The sequence below is a fragment of the Hydra vulgaris genome, chromosome 15 (genome assembly GCF_038396675.1).
Source record: "Hydra vulgaris chromosome 15, alternate assembly HydraT2T_AEP".
NCBI classification, from domain to species: domain Eukaryota; kingdom Metazoa; phylum Cnidaria; class Hydrozoa; order Anthoathecata; family Hydridae; genus Hydra; species Hydra vulgaris.
In genome coordinates, this window is record NC_088934.1 from 43,901,196 (window position 1) to 43,926,790 (window position 25,595).

Below are 25,595 nucleotides of genomic sequence, written 5' to 3' on the forward strand. Positions count from 1 at the left end.
AACTTTACAATAATATCCATAACTTTACAATAATATCCATAACTTTACAATAATATCCATAACTTTACAATAATATCCATAACTTTACAATAATATCCATAACTTTACAATAATATCCATAACTTTACAATAATATCCATAACTTTACAGTAATATCCATATGGACGTATTAGCCGTGTATGAATTACAATTAATGATGTTACAATAAACATCAGTGACAGGTTCGACAACATCAGTGACAAGGTGTGAAATCTCCAATAATCTTTTTAATTAACTAATTTTTTTTTTTTTAATGAAATATATATTGATAATAAATAGTATATCAGTTACAGAACACAGGTATTATTGCCCTATTGCGTACTCATTTTTAAACACTAATTTTTTTACACACTAATTTTTTTTTTTTAATAAAATATATGTTAATAATAAATAGTTTACTAGCTTAAATGTCTTGTCAGCAATTAATAAGCCAACACGAGTGTTAAAAACCTCGGCAACGGCAATAGACAATACTTTAATTAATAATTACCTGGAAATGGAATTTGAAACCGGGATATTTATGACTGATATTAGCAATCACTTTCCGATATTTATAAAAGTAAGAAATTTAAAAACCATGTCTGATTGTGAACCAAAAGTTATAAATTTGAAAAAACGCAATCTTAAAACAAGTAATACTAATGAATTAATAATTAGACTAAAACAAGAAATGTTGTCCAACGTGTATAGATGTCATGACACTAACGAAGCTTTTAATATTTTTTAAGATATATTCCTAGATTGTTTTAATAAAACCTGTCCTCAAGAGAACATACAAATTAAGACAAAAGCAGTTGCCAATCCGTGGATGGATCACTGATAAAATCACTGATAAAATGCTCAAAAAAGAAGCAAAAACTCTAATAAAAAAAAATAAAATAATAAAAACACTGAAAATGAGATAGATTACAAAAATTATAAATATTTTTACCAAAATCTTATCAAAAAGGCTAAAAATAAATACTTATCAAATCATTAAATGCAAATCTGATAATAAGAAAACGTGGTCCATCATTAATGAGATAATGGGAAGGAAAAAAATAAGTTCAACTTCTTTACCAAAAAGAATTATTATTAACAACACTAACATATTGTAATAAAAGTAAACAAATTCTTGGGTTAACTCCTGTTGTTATTATATATATATATATATATATATATATATATATATATATATATATATATATATATATACACACACATATATATATATATATATATATATATATATATATATATATATATATATATATATATATATATATATACACACACACATATATATATATATATATATATATATATATATATATATATATATATATATATATATATATATATATACACACACACATATATATATATATATATATATATATATATATATATATATATATATATATATATATATATGTATAAAGGTTTTAATTACAATCAATTTTTAATGCTTGTTAACTAACTTTGTAGATGTTTAAAAAAACGTTATTTTTCACTGTGGCTGCTACGTTTTTTTTTTGTCTTCGACGTTTTGATTACAATTTTTAACTAAAACAATTAGACATCAGCTATGATGTCTATGATGTCATCAGCTATGATTCATCCTTCTTCAAGCAAAGCAGTTTTTATCGTTTCAGCTGTTGAATTTCCAACAACTTTTGCAAGATCCTGAAATTAACATAAATATAAATCTATTATTCTTACAAAAGTATTAACAACTTTAAGAGATATAAAATGATATATGCAATAAAAGTATTAACAACTTTAATCAAAAAATCTAGAGATAAAAGTCTGAATCTTAAGCTTACATTTAACGGTGCGTTAATGATGGCTGACAAACCTATACAAATTAAAAAACAGTAAAAAAAAAAAAAAAGTTAAAATTAAGAAAACTTAAGCAAAAATAACGCGAAATACTTTTAAAAGTCTTTAAGAGCTCAATAGCTTTCTTTTCGCCAACTCCTGGAAATAACAGAACAAACGATAGTAAAGAGTCTTCAACAGGAAGACTTTTCGTTGGCTTTACATAACTTTTGCTTTCTGAATTACCCTGTTAAAATAAAAATACATAAAATTGCTTTATACAGCATAATTTTATCATTTATTTTGAAATTTCAGTCTAATGCATATCTCCTCCTCAGTTATTAGTATGACTTTTAACTATGTTAACTTTACTAAACTAACTTTTTAATAGAATTTCTAAGCACCCAATTAAATATAATATATATATATTTAATATAAAGCTGCAGTAGTTCGAAAACTACGAGAAAAATTAATATTAATTAATTTGATTTTGACAGCATTAAATTCTTTTTTTAAAGTAAATAAAATTAAATTATTAATTAAAAATCATATAGCTCTAGATATTTATCAGTGCGAGTTTTGAATAAGTTCAAGCTTTCACTTTTGATGATAAAATCAGGTAGTTTATAAATAATGAAAAATAAAATGTAATCTAAAACATTTCAATTCGGTTTTGGTTGAGTGAAAACTCTTAGAGAATTACCGAGTAGAAAATATTTTGTCCTGCATCCTAAATCTAAGTATTTAAATATTTTTTTATTAAAGCGTTACTTCTTTATAACAAGTAGATTCGAGGTTGAGTTCTTATTTTTAAAGTTACTAGGTAGTTTAAAAAAAATGATTATTTCAGATTTAAAAATTTATCTTGAAATTGAAAAAATATAATAATAAAAAAAATGAAATTGAAAAAAAAAACAAATAAAAAGTATATATAAAAAACTTTTTATTTTATATACAAGTTTTACAATAAATTTAACTTTTTTATTTTACATTTTTAAAAGTGTTTTTAATGATGAATTTTTTTTGATATTATTACACTTATATTTTAGAAATTAAATGCAATGTTTAGAAATTAAATGCAATTATTACACTTATATTTTAGAAATTAAATGCAATGTAAAACATTTTAACTCACTTGAAAAAATAATATAATAATAATGAAAAACATTAATTTTTTTTTCTTTACAAATAAAGTTTAAACTCAAGAAATTAAGATTTTATGCAATTTTATTAGATAAAATTTTTTAATTTATCTATTGCTGTTAATAAATTACAATATTTTAATTATAAAAAAAAGCATTTGTTTTAGTCAATTTAAACCCAAGTAACAATAATTATCTTGTACAAACCATATCTAATTATGAATGTAAAGGCTCGTTCAAAAATTCTAAGCTTTGACTATACCCTCCCCATATTGCAATTATGCGACGAAACCATTCCTGCTAACTTTTAACTAGATAGAACAAAATACCTTTCAACCATGTAGTATTTTGAATAGTAAGGTGCATTAGTTTCTTTTAGAAAACTTTCAACTTGCAACTGTTAGGGAAACCTTGGAATTTTAATACAACACAATAGTGATTTTACTTGATTTTTTTCGATATAAATGTGAAGCTTGAAATTTTCAACTGAAGATAAAATACCATTGAAGCAGTTTTTTATCTTCATAGTTCTAAAAATACCTTCATACCTTAAATATCTTCATTACTTCATAAATGTACGTAGATCTAAAAACTGCCTGGGTCAATATTACTAACTGTATAAAAATATGTCTGGAAACTGACTTATCAAAGTATGTCTGGAAGCCCTTTGGATGAATCTAGACCTGTTACTCCTGCTTACTTTGCTGTGGCATGGCTTTTGCTACTTACTAATACTTTTCACTTTTCACTATATTTATTTTAATAATTGCTTCAGTCAACTAATTTTATTAGAGGTAAAATTTAAATTTTATGTTACAAAAATAAAAAACAGGGGCTATTTTTTAGTTTTAAAGTAAATTGTAGTGTTTTGTATTTATCATTACATTACAAAGATTTAAAATACTAAAAATGATTTCCACAATAACTTCAAAAATAAATACTTTATAATTAAAGTTTAAAGAAACTTTGAAACTTTGGCTTTTAACTTTCTACCCTCTATAAGACAATGTTTTCTACCTCAAACTGTTCTTGAAAGCGTCGAGCAACACTTTAATGGCAATGAATAATACAATATTCGAAATATAAATAACATTTATATTTCATGCTAATTTTGCTGGGTTAATAGTTCTGTCTGCACTGAAGAAGTGCAATAGAAACGATGGTTTTATTTTAAAAAATTGTTTATTAATTCAAAAACATTTAGTCATCGATATTATTTGTTAATTTTATAACTTAAAACGAAAGATTAACTAAGAATTATTTTAATTAGTGCATACATTTTTTTATATTTAATCGTCCCCCCCTCCCCCATACATTTATGTCACTATTTGCAAATCCCTTCTACCCTTATGGCATACTTTATTTCCTAATTTCATATCTTACTAGACCACGCATGTAATTTTTTTTTTGATAATTTGGCCACAGCTCTTTACATGTTTTGATAATTTGATGCTTTAAAAAGCACCGAAAAAGCCTAACTAAACTAAAATAAATTAAAAAAAAAACAATTCATAAACTGAAAAAAAAAGAAAACAAATCTTAACAAATAAGAAAATAAATAAAAGATAAATTTGAAAAAATAAAACTATAAAAAACTATTTAATTTAAACGTATTTGACTTGATAGACTCAGGAAAAGATTGAGGTTTTAAAGTTATTTTATCCAAACTTAATTTGTGCTGCATCCAGTAATTGTTGCTGTTCCGAAATCATGCAAAACATTGAGATCATGCAAAACACTGGATGATTTTCAAAAATCACTGGTAGTACAAAGATGCAGCTTGTCACGTTCAGCAACATATCTACGGCTCTTGCGTAGAAAATCATTGTCATTTGAAGACTAGCGACACATCAAGACGGTGCCTGTTAAGCTAATCTGTGCAGAGAGCACTGCCCATGATTGTCATTATGATGCTGCCTTTGTTTTCGCATCCATGGCTTACTTGGATGAAATATGTGCCAGGTTTAGCCATGAGGCATGTTTTTTTTTAAGCATGGATGAAAAGGCAAAAACTCTTTTGGGTTTAGCAGCAGCAACAAAACAAGCACCGATACTGATGCACCAGGAATAAAAAGTCAGACTGTCGGATCATGACTTTGCTGTTGCTGCTTGACACTAATTCCATCAGCTTATGCAGCATGTGTAATCAGTAATGACAAATTTACCAACACTGTCTTATATTCAGGTCCAACATAAATTGCAATAAGATCAATGAAACATGACAGAAGTACTTCCTTCACACATAGTCATGACCTGGAACGTTTGAGATCCATTGACAGTTTTAAGATGATCATAACCACATTTGATAATCAATCCAATATTTATTGTTGCAAGCGATGGTGGGTTGGATGAAAATCCTCGCTTTCTGAAATTGCTGCAAGTTGCCAAAGCCAAGATTAAAGCATGGAACCTTGATGCATATTTGAAAGGTACCAATACATCTCACCACTCCACGTACAACAGAGCGGAGAGACGTATGACATCACTTAGTCGTGAATTGGCGGGCTTAGTGCTACTTTATGACCACTTTGGTTCACATCTTGAGGTCTCTGGGAAAACAATGGACGCAGAATTGAAGAAGCTAAATTTTGTAAAGGCGGGAACAACCCTAGCAAAAATATGGTCAGAGTTAAAAATTGACAATCAGGAAATATTTTTTGATATGTATATCTAAATGATACAGCAGTAGCACCAGATCAATCTTGTGCGAAATGGGTGGCAACTCATGTTGCCACCCACTTCGCACAAGACAGAGCCAGTACTTCATGCAAATTGTGAAGTGTGACAAACATGACTGTTGTCAAGCGCTTTCTTCCAGGGTCAGTGGTATTCATTCAAATGAAGAGTTGTGCATTCCAGAAACAACCATGATATCTGCAATTACCAAGCCATATTTTGCTTCTCTTGCACAATAAGTAGCATTCACGTCAGCCAAGGTGCCACTGGAATCTCTATTTGACATGTACTGTTAATCAGTAACCGAAAATGAGCTTCAAAAAAGATACTGCTCAGAGTGCAGGATATATCAAGGATTGCAGGCAAGCTTGATATATCCTGCACTCATTTATGCAGGCATACATGTTATTGCCACATCTGATACTGAAGCTGACGAAGCTAATGATGATGACACAGTTCTGATGCCATCTGCTGATAAGCCAGACAGAGAGATACCAGTTATTCAAAACTTGTTCGTAATCGAACAAGTTTTGAATAACTGGTATCTCTCTGTTTGTTTATTTGAATCGTAATCGTATATCCAGATCTAACTCGGTTTTTTAACAAGTATAAAAAACCGAGTTAGATCTGGATATACGATTTTTTAATAATTCTTGATTTGAATCCAGATTCAAATTTATAGAAAAAAACAGATCAGATAGCTGGTCCGCTTTTTCCTGATTGGATATCCAAATTTTTTGATTTTGTATTCGAATAACGCACAGGATATCCGGGATATTCAGATATTTTTGCTCAGCCCTAACGTATAATATGAATAGCGTTAACACTACAGTAACCACAAACCTCCCCTTTCTCCCACAGATAAAACTGGCTATCCTTGCTATACAATACTATACAAACCTAATAAAAATAAGATAGGTACTTATAAAAATTTAAAAATTATTCTAACATCGATTTAAAACAAGTTAGACTTATAAAATCTAAACAACAATAATACGATTTTATTGTTTAGGATTTAGAGCAAAATAATACAAATAAACTTGATTTGCAAATTGTAGAATAAACATACTTTAATTTTTTCTTTTAAATAAAAGTAGAAATTGAGTATTTTTTCTTTAATTATAATTTTGTTGAAATAAGTTGAAAGTTTCCAGTTGCATCATAAATGAAAGCCTAATATTTTATATTAATATTTTTTTCATATTTTTCCTTCAAAACAACCACAGACCAAGTATAAAATATAGAAAAACCCAAACATATTGTGTAAACTGTTTTGAAAACTCATAAACTAAATCTTAAACTAAGAGTCAGAAACTAAAGATTTATTGGACTGTAAATGTTCAATCACCACAGTTTTTTAACTAAAATGTTAAAAAACTGTGGTGATTGTTTTCATTATTTATTCAAACTAAATATTTTTATAACAGTATATGCGGTAGTGATGTAGCGGTAGAGTGCTTGCTTCATAACTCCGAAACACAAACCTGTTTGTCAAGGTTTGTGTTTCAGAGTTATAGAGTTGAATGAGGGTTGTAACCAAAAATAAAGTAGTCTCCTTAACTATAGTGGCCTTCTTGGTCTTGGGGAGGTGAATTAACATAAAATAAAAAATTATAACAAAAATGTTTCACACATGTTTAACATATTGTGGGCAAAAGACGTAAAGTCAAAAATTGTCAATTTTGACTTGATGACGCTGTTTTGTTCAAATGACACTTTAAAATAAATGAAATCTTTCCTTGGTTATAAAAATACATTTAACATTAAAACTTTGACTCATAAAACAGGTACTTTATTCAGGCTAAAAGCTTTAAATTACTTTATCTTTTTTAAAGAGTCGTAGTGAATATTTTTGTACTGGAAAAAAACATTAAATTGAATTAGCATTACCTGTCTATGAATAAGATTATCAAAGTTTCAAATTGGAAGAAAACTTTCATTTCTCTAAACAGGGATTTTTGAGTTAACATTTATTGTCAGTATACCCACGATAAAGAGATAAATATTTTTAATTTTTCAATCCAACAAATTTTTTAATTAATAATGATTAACCTGAATGCCTGACTTTGCATTAGGGTAGCTCGTAAAACTAAAAAAGTTCTTCAATAGTATGTTGCAGCACTGAAAATAACATTCAACTGTCAATGACCACCCGAAAAGTCTAAAATTGCTATTTTTACCTCCCAAAATAAATTCTTGCGGTTATAGTTGACCAGTTGAATAAAAATACAAGTTTTTAAAAACAAGATGTGAAAAATAATTAGAATGTTACTTGGAAAATTTACTAAAATTTCATAAAATCAGTTAAATTTTGAAAAAGCGCTTAAAATCATTAATTATTGTCATAATTAATATTAATATAGTTATTGTTATAATTAAAATTAATAACTTTTTAATATTAACTCTACTACTTAAAATATATTTGATATAATTGTATTAAATCTATTGTTTTTAAAATTTTTATCTAAGAATTATTGCATCTTAATAAAAACCAGTGATTTTTTTCGCTTTAACAACCGTGAACCCATTAATTTACTTTGTCTATGAATATATTATACGTGACATAAACTATATCTATTAAGCTTTTTTGTTTCACTTTACTTAAATTTCTTTCATTTTACCAATGCTGAAAATTCTTTTTCATAAATGATTAAAGTTCTTATTTTACTATTATTTTAGTTAAAATATTTAATATATTATTTTTATATATAATAATTTCTGTATTTAACTAAGAACATTTTTTCTTTCAACTTTTTTAAATTACCTTTCTCAAAGATTTTATCATAAATTACAAATATATATATTTAGTAAAACCTCATTTTATATAATATCAGTAATTTTTATAGTTTCATAAAATAATTGTCTTCTTAGTTTTAAATATTCATACTCAGTATCAGCGAACGATAGTTAATTACATTGCTATTATTTAATTAATACCCTATTCATACTGGCAATAAAACACATTTTATTTTAAATGCACATTAAATTGTTATTATCAGGAGTATGTATAAAATAACAATAAAACAATACTTCAAGGGTGTTTTGTCGACATAAAAGCTTTTTTTAAATATAAAACAAACTCGCCGTGTTATTTTGTTGATGTTTTATACAGTTAATAACATTAAAAACATAAAAAGCGTTTAAAATGAAATGTGTTTTACTGTCAGTGTGAACTAGGTATAGCATTAGCAATTTTAAAAATGATTTTAATGAGCAAGTGATATAAAATGTGCTCTAGTTTTTCTTTTTTTACTTCAGAGATTGAAGTTCTTATCTTATTACTATTAAAAATTGTTGTATGTAATTAAGAACATTATTTTAACTGTATTTGCATTCTTTACTTTCTTTAATCTTTTATATTATTTTTCTCATATTTTTCTCTTTTCCCACTATTTGCGAAGTCAATGCAATTAAATGAACTATTTAAAAATAAATTTAAAATTACCAAATGCCTAACTGCACTTTAAAAAAAAAGCTATAATTAAAATTATTATTATTAAAATATTAAATATTATTATTCAATATTATTAATCAAATATTAAAATATTATTAAAATATTACGAATTCGTTAATTTTCAAGCATTAACTTATTTTTGCATTTTTGTATTTTGTAAGTTCAGTCATAAAGAATTATTACTAAGATAAAAACTTATAAATAAAAATATTATAATATAAATATAAATAAAATATAAATATAATATACATAATATATATATATATATATATATATATATATATATATATATATATATAATATATAAATATATAATATATATAATACATAATATATATAATATATAAAAAAAAAAATTTGACCTATGAAAAAAAAAAAATTGACCATTAATTCCTTGTGTTGGCTGGTCGAATTGACTGCTTTAATTCCTTTAATTTCTAATTTTCCACGCTGATGTTGAATCTCAAAAGAAGTAAAAGTATATAAAATTTTTTTAAAAATCTCCATTTTGTAAAAAAATTGTTGAATCTTTTAAAACTTTTTGATTATAATTTTTTTTCTTTATCCTTTTTATAAAATGATAACTATTTTTGAAATTTTTATAACTTCACTTCCTTTGATACTCAACATAATAAACTTTTGAAGAACTTTTTGAACATCTTGAGCAACCTCTAAAAATATTTTTTATTAAAAATTTAAATCAAAAATTTTTTTATAATATAGAACACATTTAGGGGTTGAAAGCATGCATTTAAAAAATTTTTTTTTTTTTTTAAATGCATTAATTAGAATTTTTTTTTAATAATTTTTTTTTTTTGAAATGTCATTAGAAAAAATTAAATAATTTGATCTTTTCTTAAATCTATTATGCGAAACACTTTTAAATTAATAAAAAACATATATGTTTCTTTTATAATTTCATTTTTCTAAGTTTATTTTTTGTTTATTTTCTCATCTGTTAACATTTCTTTTCTATTTTAAGTGTTTTTTTCAGCGCATTTTTAAAATTCACTAATTGTCACAACATGCAAACAATTTTGTCAAAACAAAATGTTTCAAGATGGTGAGGCAAGGCATAAAACCACATGCATCTTCTCAGAGGGTCTGCAATAAGTACTGAAATTCCAGGAAACCTTAAAAAAAACACCTAATTGTGTTTTAAAATAGTCAAAACAAATTTTACATACTGTCACCGTAGGTTGCAACTTTATTAATTCCTAGGTTTTAACATGGACATGACTTTCACAAATTTTTTAAGAAACCATCATCCAAATGATGTCCAAGAAAATTATTGTCATTTAAGTATTTCCAATAAAATTGTAAAAATACAGTAATTGTTTGTTTACTCTGATTTCACAATAAAAATACTAAACCATTACAATCAGACAATTAACAATCAGATACAATAGTTCTATTCAAATTTGCAGTCAAAGAAATAACTTATAAAAATAAACTTGCAAAAATTTAAAAACACTTTATTAAGAACAAAAACATAATCGTGATCACACTAATCCAATGAAGAAAATTTATCTTCAACAACTTGTACTAAATATAGACAAATTCTAAGATATTATAGATAAATATAGACAAATTCTTAAATATTAAGATTAAAAAAAGAGAAGAAAACAAGTAATGACTGGTGACATATCTGGTGCTATCTCTAAATGTAAACTTTCAAAAAAAATCAAGTAAAATTTTTAAGTCTATGGAGGCCATCCTTTTTATGTTTAAAAAGACCTAAACTTAATAGTTAATTTATAATAAAATGGTTTAACATCTCTTTCACTACAAAAAAAAAAAAAAAAAAAAAAAAAAAAATTAAAACCTGTGAGACTTGAGCAGCTTCAGGAATCAGTAAAAACTTAAACCATGGTAAAAAAATAAAAATTCATTTTGACTATTTAATAATTAAAATAGGACCAACAAAAACTTTTAATTACATTAATTTTTGAAAACTTTTGGGTTCAGCCCCCTCTACAATGCTCAAGTAATATTTTTCCGTTCTTTTTTCCAACTGGAACCTAAATTTTTTTTTTTGTTTTTTTTTTGTTATTCACCTCCTCAAGGCCAAGAAGGCCACTACAGATGAGGAGGCTACTTAATAGTGGTTATAACCCTCTCTCAACTCTATAAATCCGAAACACGAACCTCGACGAACAAGGCCGCTGCGCAGAGAAACAAGTTGAGCGCGGTACTACCAGGGACGTGGTGGGGATCGAACTCGGAACCTCTCGCTTATGAAGCAAGCGCTTTACCACTACACCACTACCACATATAAATTATAAATACCAACTTACTAGTTGATGAATAAGAATTCCAATATCCTGCACACATGTAAATGGAATGACCTGCACAACAGATCCTAACATCTTTAATTGAAGTCGTTTAAAGTACTGATCACTGATTTCTGTTGATTCTGCTAAGATTACCTTTTTATCAGCAAACTATTTAAATCAATAAATAAAAATATTAAATTGTGTGTTAAAAACAAACAAATAACAGATAGCAAATAACTATACAACACACACACAGATTTTTACAACAACAAAGTATTGACAAATATAAAAAAATAATTTACCAATACTTTAAAATTCTTTGCTCTTAATTAGGGTGCACCAATGCCTACTTTTGGCTGATGCCAATGGGTACAGGCCAATACCGATGCATCGGCATTGCCCTGAAATTGGATATATGATGGAAGTATACACTTGAATGGAAATGCCACATTCCCTTCATGTGACAATGAAAGCAACATTTTGAAATTGTTACTGTTGAGGTTTATTTTCCATTTATTATTTTATTGTTCTCTTGATAATTAGAGTCATTAATTCAACTGAAAAGTTCATTTTATAAATATTTACTTTCGTCATTCTGTTCGATTTTTTTTTTTTATAAAGAATGAATGGAAGATTTTGATGTCATTACTTCTAATAATTGGCAAGTTCTAAGCAAATGTTTTTTTGAAATTAAATTACAAAGCAATACGTATATTAAATGTTTATTTATTAAACGCTTTTAATTTAAAAATAAACTTTTTTATTATCAAATTTTAATATAAATGTAATGAAGCATTTTGATTGTAAAGGATAACTGAAAGAGCTTCAAAACTTTGTTTAAAACAATTTTCTCTCCCAATTCCCATTTATTCAAAGTATAGTTACAATTAAACTTTTATATTTCTCATCTAAAAAAAGAATGAGTGACACACATAAAAAAAATTCTATACAACTCTTATTCAAAGTTTACGTGAAACTTCTCTTTCTCTTTTGTTCTACTCTTTTATAAAAAGAGCGAGCGATGAAAACTTTTCTTTCTTAACATTGCTCAAAAGCAATTTGTAAATTTTGCAAAATGAAAATATTAAAAAGAGGAACATCTGGCAAAAAAATGAAAACATCCAATTTAAGAGGGCATATGAAAGCAAAAAACATAACAGTTTTCTAGAAAATAGAAGATCTTAAATGTTTCAAAAAAGTTAACGCAGAAAAAAAAAGTTGTTATTGCATCTACTTCAACCAATAAAGAGAATGATAATAGCGAAAAACCCGTTAGCAATAGTGTTAGTTACTCTAGATCGAAAACATCAATCTAAGCTTGAGGAAATTATTAATAAGCATAGAAATGGACTTCAAGTAAACAAAGAGCTCAAAAAATAACTATGCTTATCAGAGAAATGATATTTGTAGACATTCAGCCATAGTCTTTAGCTACCGATAAAGGATTTGACAAACTAATTACGCATCTTGGTATTTGACCAGTGGCATTAAAGATGAGTTATGACGCTGTTATAGTGGCATTAAAGATGATTCGTGATGATTCGTAGATGATTGTCTACGTATATCAAATTTTTCTTGATGTTTTATAGAGATCTGAACTAAAGTACAAACATTTATAAATTAATAACCAAAATTCATCTAGTAAATGAATTTAGTCAATTTAGGTAATTTAAATTTAGTCAATTTGGGTAATTTAAATTTAGTCAATATGGGTAATATAATCAAGTACTTCTAAGGTATACCCTCTAGAAAACATATGACTGAAACAGTTGTTCCTTTAATTTATAAAAAAATGAAAATACAAGTTATGAATGATGCAGCAAAAACAGATTTTTTGAGTTTCAGCACTGACAAATGAACAACACATCACAATGATCTAAGCTTTCATTTATTAACAGCACACTGGATAAACTCAGAGTTTAATTCTATGACAGCTGTGCTACAACTTAAAAAAATAACATTCTCTCATACAGGTGTAAAAATATCAAAGTTTCTAAAAGTCTCTTTAAATGAATGGAAAATACCAACTAACAAAGTGTACTTTGTCCTCTCTGACAACGCTGCTAATATGAAATTAGCCATAAAAAGAAGCTGGTTAAGAAAAAAATTCTTTAAGTTTGTAATCCACACTATTCAGCTTTGTATAACCAATAAGCTTTTCAAACAGCAAACAATTGTAAATGATCTTATAGCTAAGTCTAGAAAAATTGTCGCACACTTTCATCATTCTTCGTCTACCATGGACATGCTAAATGAAATTCAACAACAGCAAAAGTTACTTCAAACATTCACTTATACAAGATGTAGTAACAAGATGGAATTCAACATTTTACATGCAAGAAAGGCAAGTTGAACAAAAAACCTCACTAACATTATTTTTTTATTAAAAATCAAAAGTGTAATGCCTTCTTATCTTAATGAAGACCAATGGTTATTAGCTGAGAGGCTTATTTTAGTTTTAAATCATTTTGAGGCGGCTACACTAAAGACGAGTGATAACTTTTTATTCTTGTCTAATTAATATTAAATTATTTTAGATAAAACTAAATTCTAAATTATTAGAAACTATTATATAAATTATAGTTATAGAAATAAAATAATATTACAAATATTCATTAATATTTAACAACTTTTAATAATAAAAATTAGTACTTTACATTATAGTTTAGTTTTTATATTTTTTATTTACTTACTTTTCTTTCAGAACTGATGAAATAAACTTTTACTTATCACTACCTAATCTGCATCAAAAAGAATGTCCATATAAATGGTGGGGAAATTACAAAAATATATGTATGAAGAAACACTCTAGTAGCAATAATATTTTAAACCTCTCATACCTTCTCCGCCTTCTTTTGTGTTCAGTAAAAGATTGTTTAGCACTGGGGAAAATATTTATGAATCGACACAATCCCGACTAACTGCAGGACATGGAGAACATCAAGCTTTTGTGCATGCAAATTGGAAATTTTTTGGAGAAATGGAAACGAAAAATTCAGTTTTATTTTATTACTTTTCATAACATTATAAAAATTTATTATTTATATATTTATTTTTAACATGACGCAAGTTGTTCTATTATGTTTTAAGTATATTATACCTTATCTTTAAATTTTTTAAATGTGCATTTCTTGATTTTAAACTTCTTTGTAGAGTTTCAGATCCATAAGTTATATAACTAATGTATTAAATTATAAGAAAACACTAAAAAAGTAGAGAGCCCTGTTAAAAGCAGTTCAAAAATTTTTAGTTTAGTGGTTGCATATATGTCTATATAATCACTTATTATTAATAAGTTAGGCTTATATATTGGATTTATGTTTATGGCGTAATTCTATATTTGGATATAATATAGAAACACAGAAATTAAAATAAAATTTAAAAAGTTTTCAAAACAATCAGCATCAGCTGATGGTTATCAAGGCCAATGCCAACGCATTGGCTAAATGGTCGATGCATCGACAGGCTGATGCCAATGCTGAAGCATTGGTACACCCCTACTTTTAATGTGTTGTAATAATTAAGATCGTATTTGTTACAGGAGCTTGAAAACTATTGATATTTTGAAAGTACTTTGAGGAATTGTGTTGTAACTAAATTCAATTTTAAACCAATAAAAAATTAATTATTTAAATTAGTTTAAATAATAAAAATCAATTAACTAATTTAACAAAAATTATTAATAGAATCTAAATTTGGTATGTGAGAAAGATTATATTTCTTTATAATTTATTTCTTAAAACAATGTTATACTTAACATAATCTTTTGTTTATCACAAATTATTTTACTATCACAAATTATTTTAACTTTTATGTATTTAATGTAGTATTATTAATAAAAATTATAAACAATTTATAGATAGATTTTATCAGTTACCAATAAGATATTTGTAAATGAAATATATATTCATAAATGTATCACATCAAAACAACTTTAAACGACATTGAATTAATAAGAAGCAAAAAATTTTGTGAAAAAAAATCTCTTAAACTAAAGCACCTTTTTTATAAGAAAATATGTAAAAAAAATAATAAGAAAAAGTTTTTAATTTCCTTTTGCTTATAATAATCTATGAGGGAGAGACATATTTTCAGTCGTGGAAAGGAAATACGTGCGATCACACTCTTGACCACAAATGGTTTTTTTTTGACCACAGCTCTTTAGATAAATAAAAGCTCGCTAAAAAACCGACAAAGGAAAAAAATTATAAACAGGCTAAACTATATAAAAATGAAAGAAATCTTAACAAAAGAGAAATTAAAAAAAAAAATTTAAAACCTATAGCTCTAAAAAAAAATCAACTAATATAAATCTGAAAAACTAAAACTCTAATAGAAAATTATTTTTAATGTTTTGTAATTACATTAAGGTTGAATAACTCCTAGCGTTGGTTTGACGAGTTTTTAACTGATTTTTTTTATATTAGGAGAATAGCAAATAAATTTTTTTTTCTTTTTTTTAATGTCTAAATAAAAATATTTAAGTGATCGCAAGTTGCAATATCTGGAAATGCTTCTGGTCTTTAAATTTTTAGATTTTTAAAAACCGTAAAACTGTTTTGATCGCTAAACTCAATAGCTGTTATTCAATAAAAAATATTCATGTTGATCTTGTTTTATGATATAAAATCTTATTTTTAAACCATATTAATACTATTATTTTTATTATTATTAAAGATTATGATTTGAACTTTAATATTTTAATTGATTTTGTAAAACATCAGATAAAACTAGAAAAAAAAAGCACAATAAAGTACGATATAATTATTAAAAAAACAACCGCTTATCGCAACAGTCGAAAGGAATTTAGTGGTGATCAAATATTTTAAATAAAAGAAATTGTTAAATAAGATATAAAATACTTTTATATCTTATTTAAATCTTATTCAATATTTTCTTATAAATTAAATACTCGTAACTCGTTTGCAAAAAATAAAAACACGTATAAAAAATTAAAAGACAGAGGAGTTTAAAAATATACAAAAACTAATTTAAACTTTTTATACTTATTTTAAAACAAAACAAAAAAACTCTAATGAAAAAATCAAAAAAAACTCAAACTTATTTTAAAATATATCCTTTTTATTATTACTTTTATTATTAAATAATTAATTTCTAATTGAAAACATCTAGATTTTTAAATGAATAACTCCTTAAACTTTTCCCCTAAACAAAAATCGATATTAATGTTTCATACAATGCGCAAATAGCTTTACCATAGTTTTTTATTGATTGATTTTTAAATTATCGCGCAAATTTTTCGAACTTTTAGTAATAATAATTTGTCTTACAACTTTTTTTTTTTAAATTTATAATCCCTAAATTACATAGTGTTTAAAAAAATAATAATTAAAAATATGTAAGTTTTGACTGTTATTATTTTTGCAGTAGTAAATTTATTGTTTTATTTTTTCATTAATTTTTGCAATATGATAAATTGACTGTTTTAATTTAAGAAGCAGAAATTGCGGATATTGAAATTCGTGATCACTTAATTCGAGCCCTGGATTATCATTTTAATAAAAAACTAACTTTAATTAAATTATCAAAAAGTATTTTTTAAAAAAGTTTATTGAAACGCATTCACTGTCATTGTAGTTTATAAAATTAAGAATATAAATTGTTTAAAAAAAACTACATTCATCATTAAAAAAAAAACTTCTGGAATAAATAAAAGCGTTATTTAATTTCTATGATAATTTATTTAATAGTGTTTTAAAACTTTATTTAAAGCGTTTAGCTTAGTGTAAACAAATTTTATTAGAAAGTTTAAATGGCATAACAAAAAAAAAAAAAAAAAAAAAAAAAAAAAAAAATTACTTTGTTATGCTTTTGACTATTCAATTTATGGATTCATAAAAAGTTTATTAAAACAATCGAATCGGTGAAAAGAAGAACAGTACTAGTCTAATATTTACATTTCGAGATAATCAATGTTTAAGTTTTGAACAGTTATAGTTTATAAACTATTTATCAATCTACTTTATGGCAAAGAGTAATAAAAGAAAGATGGACAAATTTTTGTAGTGCATAGACAGATCAACATAAGTTAAATAAAATTATGAAAAAAAGTGAAAATAACAAAAAATGGACTAGCACTGTTCTTCTTCTTACCAATTCAATTGTTTTCATTGTTGTTTATAAAATTAATAATACAAATTGTTTTAAAAACATTGGCATCCATTGTAAAAAACACACTTTTTAACAATATAATATCTTTTGATAATTTAGATAAATGTCTTTTCTAGTATACGACCTTTAAAAGCAATTTCTCGCTTTATTACCTTATACAAAAAAGCCTGCAAAAATGCAATGTATGTATATATGTATATATGTATATATATATATATATATATATATATATATATATATATATATATATATATATATATATATATATGTACGTATGTATACGTATTTGTGCTTGCATATATTTTAATGAGAGTGCTTGATGAATTAAAGTAAACTAAATAAGTTAAGTTGAAACAGAGCTGTATTTATATATCTTTTATAAATAAAACTATGTATTTATACATAGACTATAAGTTTCATGCAAAATGCAATCATCAGGTAAAAAAAAATTTAACTTGATGGCAATGTCAATGGCAGAATATGAGAAATATAGGCAAAATTTTCTTACAATAAATCAACAAACACTTTCAAAAACCAAACCTGTTTCATAAACTGTTTAACTGTAACACAACAAAAGTCAGCTTCAGCTGGACAAGCCAATAACAAAAATTATAAAGAATCACAACAATAAAAACAATTTCTATGAACCCAACGACCATTTCAGCTTGCAATTGTAAACTATGCAAAATCTGTCCTATGGATGGAAATTGCAGAAAAACAAATGTAATTAGTATATGAATTTCATCATTCTCTAACACACTAGACAAAACATATACTGGTTTAACAGAGGGTGTGAGGAAAAGTAGATCGGAAAACCTAAGCAATCATTAAAAAACAAAGACAATCACATTTTACCTATATACCTAAATGCCTATGAGATACAAAGGATAAGTTAAAAAAAAACACTCTATTTAACAAGGTCCATCATAAAAAGCGCCCTACAACAACATAACTAAAAAATGCCTATTATGATTATACAAAAAACTAATAACTTTATTGTATAAAAATGTTGCCATGAAAAGAAATTTTTGCTGGATAACCGCAAACCAAAAGATTAGTGTGTGAGTGTGTGTGTCTATATATATGTGTATATATATATATATATATATATATATATATATATATATATATATATATATATATATATATATATATATATATATATAGATCTATAGTTTGTTGGCTTTAGGAAGAGCGGAAGGAAAAAAGTGATTCTTACGCCAACACATACGTCACTTTTAATTACTTTTGACTTTCGTCCAACATTTCCGTGTTGGACGAAAGTAAAAACCATTAATTTAATTACAAATTAATCGTTTTTTAAAAAAACCACAAAAACGCAAATTTAATTGACCAGAATGTTTTTAAAAACATTCTGAATGTTTTTATAACATTTTGAATGTTTTTAACAATATAAACAAAGTTTTTATTTTTATTTTTTTTAATAAAATGTTTTTATTTTTATTTTTTTTAATAAAATGTTTTTATTTTTATTTTTTTTCTGTAAATCATGCGCGGAGTGTTGCTACATCGACTATCTTATAGCCTGACTCGCAAGGGAGTGCTGCTACATCGACTGACAAATAGCCTGACTCGCAAGGGAGTGCTGCTACATCGACTGACAAATAGCCTGACTCGCAAGGGAGTGCTGCTACATCGACTGACAAATAGCCTGACCCGCAAGGGAGTGCTGCTACATCGACTGAGGGTTTGGTTGGGGCAGGCAGTCTATCATTATTAAAAAAAAAAAATACCTCTCTTTCAATTTAATTTTTACTTTTTGTCTACAAAATATATATAAAACTTTCGGACACCATCTAATGGTTGTATATATATATATATATATATATATATATATATATATATAGAACCCTTAGATGTTGTCCGAAAGTTTTTTCGATATTTTGTTGACAAAAAGTAAAAATTAAAATGCAAGACCGGAATTTTTTTTTTTAATAATGATAGACTGCCTGCCCCAACCAAACCCTCAGTCGATGTAGCAGCACTCCCTTGCGGGTCAGGCTATTTGTCAGTCGATGTAGCAGCACTCCCTTGCGAGTCAGGCTATTTGTCAGTTGATGTAGCAGCACTCCCTTGCGAGTCAGGCTATTTGTCAGTCGATGTAGCAGCACTCCCTTGCGAGTCAGGCTATAAGATAGTTGATGTAGCAACACTCCGCGCATGATTTACAGTAAAAAAAATCAAAATAAAAACATTTTATTAAAAAAAATAAAAACATTGTTTATATTGTTAAAAACATTCAAAATGTTATAAAAACATTCAGAATGTTTTTAAAAACATTCTGGTCAATTAAATTTGCGTTTTTGTGGTTTTTTTAAAAAACGATTAATTTGTAATTAAATTAATGGTTTTTACTTTTGTCCAACACGGAAATGTTGGACGAAAGTCAAAAGTAATTAAAAGTGACGTATGTGTTGGCGTAAGAATCACTTTTTTCCTTCCGCTCTTCCTAAAGCCAACAAACTATAGAACTATATATATATATATATATATATATATATATATATATATATATATATATATATATATATATATATATATATATATATATATATATAGATCTATAGTTTGTTGTCTTTGGGAAGAGCGGAAGGAAAAAAGTGATTCTTACGCCAACACATACGTCACTTTTAATTACTATTGAACATTTTCGTGTTGGACGAAAGTCAAAACCATTAATTTAATTACAATTTAATCGTTATATAAAAAAACCACAAAAACGCAAATTTAATTGACCAGAATGTTTTTAAAAACATTCTGAATGTTTTTAAAACATTCTGAATGTTTTTAACAACATAAACAATGTTTTTATTTTTATTTTTTTTAATAAAATGTTTTTATTTTTATTTTTTTTAATAAAATGTTTTTATTTTTATTTTTTTTACTGTAAATCATGCGTGGAGTGTTGCTACATTGACTATCTTATAGCCTGACTCGCAAGGGAGTGCTGCTACATCGACTGACAAATAGCCTGACTCGCAAGGGAGTGCTGCTACATCGACTGACAAATAGCCTGACTCGCAGAGGAGTACTGCTATATCGACTGACAAATAGCCTGACCCGCAAGGGAGTGCTGCTACATTGACTGAGGGTTTGGTTGGGGCAGGCAGTCTATCATTAATAAAAAAAAAAAGTTCTGGTCTTGCATTTTAATTTTTACTTTTTGTCAACAAAATATGGAAAAAACTTTCGGACAACATCTACGGGTTGTATATATATATATATATATATATATATTATATATATATATATATATATATATGTACATATATATATATGTATGTATAATATGTACATATATATATATATATATATATATATATATATATATATATATATATATATATATATATATATATATATATATATGTACATATATATATATATGTATAATATGTACATATATATATATATATATATATATATATATATATATATATATATATATATATATATATATATGTACACATATATATATATATGTATAATATGTACATATATATATATATATATATATATATATATATATATATATATATATATATATATATATATATATATATATATATATATATATATATATATATATATATATATATATGAATATAGGACTTTGAAATTAAAACATTTTTCATTATTAATGCATTTATTACCTTTGATAATTTTTGAACTTTGACTTGAAGTTCTGATTCTGCAACCAAATCTGCTTCATGTGCTATAATAACAGCACAACTGTTTGAAGGGTAGCAGTCAATTAGACCAAGAGTATCATCAAAAAGTAATTTTAAACCGAATCCTATAAATTTAAGAGAAATTAATTCTACCAATAAATACTTTGATGCATACATTATATAACAATAAATTATGGTTATATAATGGGTGGCAAGTTGAAAATGAGCAAGGTTTAAAAAGATGTTACTCCCTCATTTTTCAATATTTTTTAAAAAGCTAAAAAGATTCGATTAGAGCATCACATTCTTTATTGTAAAAAGTTTTATTGATTTTTAATTAAGCCATGTCATTGAACATAATCAACAAGAGCTGGAATCTGTAATGCAATACGTTGTACCCTGACCAAATTTTTGATTGGGCACAATTCTGGGACATTTGAGGGACTGTCTTCTTTTAGCACAAACTTTACCTTTTTGGCCTCCAGGTAGGAAATGATATATTTAGCATAATGTGCCGATGCTAGGTCAAGCCAAAATGTATAGGCATTATCTGAATGGTGCTCTGCAATGACATTTATCTCATTTGAATACACTTGCTCAAGTAGACCTGCTGGTTGATTGCCATGCCGCTTGGGAAGAAAGACTTTAAAATGCAGTGCTCTGAAAAGCAAAGCCAGACAATCAGTTTCTGCTCATATTTGGCTGTTGGGTCATACTTGACACTTGCAGTGTTACTGAAACATCACTGGTGTAGAAAGTGATGTTGCCATAAATGTGCAAGTGAGATAAAGTGAAATACAATTCACCATCCAAAGATCCTGATTTTCTTTCTTGCATGGACTTTTTTTTGAACACCAGGGAGATGTATTGATGAATGCGTTGAAACTGCCAAGCTGCTTGGCATTGCAAAACGGGTCCTTATGGTAAAACATCACTTTTATTTGCTTATGTTGGTTTTAGTCATGATTACCGGTTTTTGCCACTACCCTTGACTATTTGGTGGCCAGATTCATTTTCAGCTTAGTCAATAATCTGGTAGATGGTACTTTTCGGCATTTACTCAGCTAAAAAGTGCTCAATGGTAAATGGATTTCCTTCTGATCTATTGGCTAGATAAAACTTGTGCATGGTTTTCTTCACATCTTCTATTCGCTAATGCATTTTGGCTTCATTTTTGAAAATTATTTTTAAAGCAAATACGGAAGTATGATCAGCGTGAAATTTGCTACAAAATAGGTAGTTGACATTAACATAAATAACTTGATACAGTATACTTTTAGCATACTCTGTGTGTGTGTATATATATATATATATATTTATATATATATATATATATATATATATATTTATATATATATATAAATACATATATATACATATTTATAAATATATATATAAATAAATATGGTCATCGCTCAAAGAAGTTACCATCTCTAGCTACATCAACCAAAACTATTAAATCACATCCTTTTACTGTATCTGTCCCTGTATACTCTAAAAACATTTATCTTGTTTTTTTTTCTCGCACTTGAATCCTTTGGAACACTCCCATTTTCATGTTTTACTGACTTGTATAGCCTAAAACTTTTTATGTCTTCTAGTAATCGTTTCCTTGCTCTATAACTCTATTCCTTGTTTTCTAGTAACTCCCAACTTAATAGTGGTTGCTTGCAGCCTTATTTTGAATAAAAAAACTCTCTAGAGCCAAACTTCTGAAAAAAATACAAGATTTAGTAATCTGAAAATAATGGACAATAGCTTCAGATAATATTTTTTTATATCTAAATAAACAAAAATAATAAAAACTAAACAAGCTTGCCCAGAGGTGGGTTTGAACCACGGATCCAAACAAAGGATCTGGGGTTCAAACCCACCTCTTAAAATAAGCAGCTGTGGCACAGTGGCAGGTACGCTACCACTGTGCCACGGCTGCTTATTTTAAGTTACTTTTTCTAAAAGTAACTTTAAAAAATTTAAAAAGTGAGCCTGAAAAATAATGGAAGTAAAATTGAAAGTACTGTGTAATAAAAGTAACTTGCTACATTTAAAACTACTGCAAAAAGAAACAAAGTATTGTAACGAAGTAAATAAATATATTTCGTTATTCCCCAACTCTGTTTTTTATAATCTATTACATTTGCAAAAGATCAAATTTAAAAAGCTGTCAGACATTGAAGCCCAATGAGGACGCATTAAAATGTTTTAAAAACAGATAAAAAGCAGGCTGCATTATTAAAAAAAAAATATTTGACCAAATGTTTTTTTTTTCCAAAACTTTTTACTTCTATGTCCCGCAAATGCCAAAATGCATTATGTATATGTTGTAAATATGTATATGTTGTAAACAAACTTAGTTTTTTTAGCAGATGGTTACTAAACTTCATCTTCTAAACAATTTTAGAGTTTGAATATGAGACTTATACCTTGGCTTGAACTTCAAGTTAAGTCACTAGTTATTATTATTATTATTTTTTTAACATTAAAGTTTTACAATAAATTGTGTAGGCATGAGCAGCCTGTAAACCTAGTTATATTATACTTGACAATTACAGAGTTTGTATAACTAATAGAAAATAAAATGTGGATTAGTCGTAGAGAAGCCATTCATTTTAAAGATGATTGTCTAGAAGCAGCTTAAACGTTTTTAAAAATAACGCTGATACAATGTCATTAGGAAGAGAGTTCCATTAATTTATTATTCTTAGAGAAAAAAAGTTCATACGTAAATTTAATCATGAAGATTGTTTTTTTAGTTTATATACTTGCCCACGAGTAATAAATTGGCTATCTATTTCAAAAAGACTATCACTATTGTTATTTTTGCACCATTTACAGACGTTGATTAGGTCTGCACAAAGTAGCCTGTATTTTACAGTTGTCATATTTAAAGCCAACAACTTTTGTTCATAAGGTAGATCATATAACTCATTGATTCGTTTCGAAGCTCTTCTTATCACATTTTCAATTGCCGTTTGTCTTTGAGAAGTCCAGGGTTACAGATTGATCCACAGTGTTCTAGGTGAGGCCGGACAAGTGCTGAATATAATTTTTTGAAGGATAATAAATCTGGATATGATGTAAATGTTCTTGTTATTATTCCTATTATTTGTGTGGCTTTGTTGACTTGAATAAAAATCAATAACTAGTGACTTGACTTGAAGTTTTAAATAACTTTTTGGCATCAAATTTAAAGTCAAGTTATAAGTCTTACTTTATTATATCAAACTATGTCAACTACAATTATTAATAAAGATTCAAAACTTGTATACAAATGGCAATATAATATTACATTAACAAACATCTTACCACTAAGTGATTTGCTTACTAGTGAATTGTAATATTTGGAATTAAGAACAACATGGCCATTTGGTATTTTTGATCCTCTTAAAGATGGTTGAGTTGGAGTGATAGCATTATTGTTATGCATTAATGACAATTTTAAAAAAATATCGCATTTTAAAGTTCAATAAAAATTATCACGTGTGAGTATTTATAAAGCGCTGTCTCAAGTCAAAAAAGAATATTTATAGAGCACATTTATATGACGACAAACATTAAATATTATAGGGTAAGACAGCCGTAGCCGCAAATTACGTCATATTTTAGGGGGAAGGGAGTCTGCTGACTTGACTTGATACTATAATTTTAAGAAACTCTTAAATAATGGCAATCTTATTTTTATAAATACATTATTGGAATCGTTAAAAGTCCACGAGTTTTTAAACGGTTTTTTTTTTTTGAAAAAAGAAAAAAGAAAATGAAAAAATAATAAAAAAACGAATAATACCTATTATATAACGATTGTTAAACCATAATTCTCTTTGGAAAACTTTTTGACAATGATTTTTTCATTTCAGTGTGTGGGGTGCCCAAACACTCCTATTGGGGGAAGGGGCAGCGAATTTAGGGGATTTGCAAATTTAGAAGTCTTTTTACAAATTTAAAAAGCTTTCCTTTTTTTTAGTAATACCTAGTGGAAATATTTTTAACATTTTGAGGCCTTTCTGATAGTGGATGGGGAAAAGATAGGGGGGGGGGGCTTCAATCAATTAGCCACGGCACTGACTTTTATAATTTATATTCTATTTCGATAATCATCATTAACGATTGGGGGGGGGGGGGGGAAGGGGTCTATGATTGATTAGCCACGACACTGATTTTTATAATTTTTATTCTATTTGGATAATCATTAATGATTGCACCACTATAATTCTCTAGGACATTATTTCAGCAGGAAGGAATTCTAGTGGGAATGCATGTAGAACCCGAAGTGCAAAACTTACAAGGTAATTGATACAACAGAAACAACGAACCAGTGTTTCAACTGTGCATGATTTATCACGTTAGATTTTTCGACCTTTTTTTTTGAGATTTTTGATTTTAT

At 26.5% G+C, this 25,595-nt stretch overlaps 1 protein-coding gene across 1 annotated transcript; it reads right to left on the reverse strand.

Annotated features, from left to right (window-relative positions):
* Nucleotides 1-1,499: 1,499 nt before the first annotated feature.
* Nucleotides 1,500-24,733, reverse strand: LOC100200972 (Fanconi anemia core complex-associated protein 24). The gene is made up of 6 exons (XM_065819133.1): nucleotides 24,518-24,733; nucleotides 21,194-21,336; nucleotides 11,409-11,555; nucleotides 1,954-2,086; nucleotides 1,845-1,876; nucleotides 1,500-1,704 (listed from the first exon to the last, which is right to left on the reverse strand). Exons 1-6 carry the CDS (start codon nucleotides 24,636-24,638, stop codon nucleotides 1,636-1,638), a joined length of 645 nt encoding a protein of 214 aa, XP_065675205.1. The 5' UTR covers nucleotides 24,639-24,733; the 3' UTR covers nucleotides 1,500-1,635.
* Nucleotides 24,734-25,595: the final 862 nt, after the last annotated feature.

Coding starts and splice junctions, on each gene's coding strand:
- LOC100200972 (XM_065819133.1), bottom strand. CDS start 24,638: ATGCATAACAATAATGCTATCACTCCAACTCAACCATCTTTAAGAGGA. Junction 21,337..24,517: donor AGTAAGCAAATCACTTAGTG/GTAAGATGTTTG, acceptor TTAAATTTATAG/GATTCGGTTTAAAATTACTT. Junction 1,705..1,844: donor TCATTAACGCACCGTTAAAT/GTAAGCTTAAGA, acceptor TGTTAATTTCAG/GATCTTGCAAAAGTTGTTGG.